The sequence below is a fragment of the Pteropus alecto genome, unplaced genomic scaffold (assembly GCF_000325575.1).
Source record: "Pteropus alecto unplaced genomic scaffold, ASM32557v1 scaffold65, whole genome shotgun sequence".
NCBI lineage: Eukaryota > Metazoa > Chordata > Mammalia > Chiroptera > Pteropodidae > Pteropus > Pteropus alecto.
The window spans coordinates 4,918,317-4,919,082 of record NW_006439191.1 but is presented as its reverse complement, the minus strand read 5'-3'; the positions used below and the strand labels follow the sequence as shown (position 1 = coordinate 4,919,082).

The following is a 766-nucleotide window of genomic DNA, read 5'->3' as shown; positions in this document are numbered from 1 at the left end:
CGGCCCCCCACCACCCAACCCCCTCCCCTCTACGCCTAGGGACCTGCTGGGGCCAGGAGGCAGGCCTCCCAGATGGGGCTAGTCCGGGCAGCGGCCCTAGGCACCCACGTTGCCTCCCTTCTCCACGTGCGCTCGGGAGCTGCAAGGACAGTCCCTCGTGGCAGAGGAGGCTGCTGCCTACAGGCAAATCGTGCAAATGCAGTGAAAGTTGGGGTGGTTTAAAAACTTTATAGCACTTACTTCAGCAAACTCGTTACAAGACCCTCTTCAATCTTGTTCCCAACCAAGGGTTCCCTGTCCCCAGCGCTCAGAAGCTAACACTATGGCATCAGCTTCTGAGACAAGAAAGGAGATTTACCTCCCAGGTGACCGGCGAGAGGCCGGGAGGCCCGGCTCTAATGTGTCCTCCATATCCGGGGTTTGGGGCGGGGTTTTACGGGGTAGCATTTAAGAGTTCACACGTGTTCCTCTTGAGTGGCGAATCCAAGGTTTAAACTGGTTCTGGGTCTGTTAGAAACAGGATAGGGCCAGGTTACAATCTCATTCCCACTCTCCCAAGCAGAGTTTTTGTTGTTGTTATTAAGCGGAGAAGAAAACAAACAAAAAAAAAAAACAAAAAACAACCACTACCACCCCCGCCCTCAGGCATTATGGCCAGAGACCATACGTAATTTGCATAACTTGAACTATTAAAAAATTATTAAGTCATGTGTCACGGCCCAGAATATAGCCTGTCTTGGTGGATATTCTGTGTGCCCTTGAGAAG

General features: G+C 51.8%; 1 protein-coding gene across 1 annotated transcript in view; it reads right to left on the bottom strand.

Annotated features, from left to right (window-relative positions):
• LOC102879927 (BTB/POZ domain-containing protein KCTD3-like) overlaps positions 1-417 on the bottom strand; it is a 7,019-nt gene extending 6,602 nt beyond the window's left edge. Inside the window, exon 1 of the mRNA XM_025049824.1 lies at positions 359-417. Coding sequence (XP_024905592.1) covers positions 359-411 — 53 coding nt within the window. The 5' untranslated portion in view covers positions 412-417. The remainder of the gene's footprint in view (positions 1-358) is intronic.
• Between the last annotated feature and the right edge of the window lie 349 nt (positions 418-766).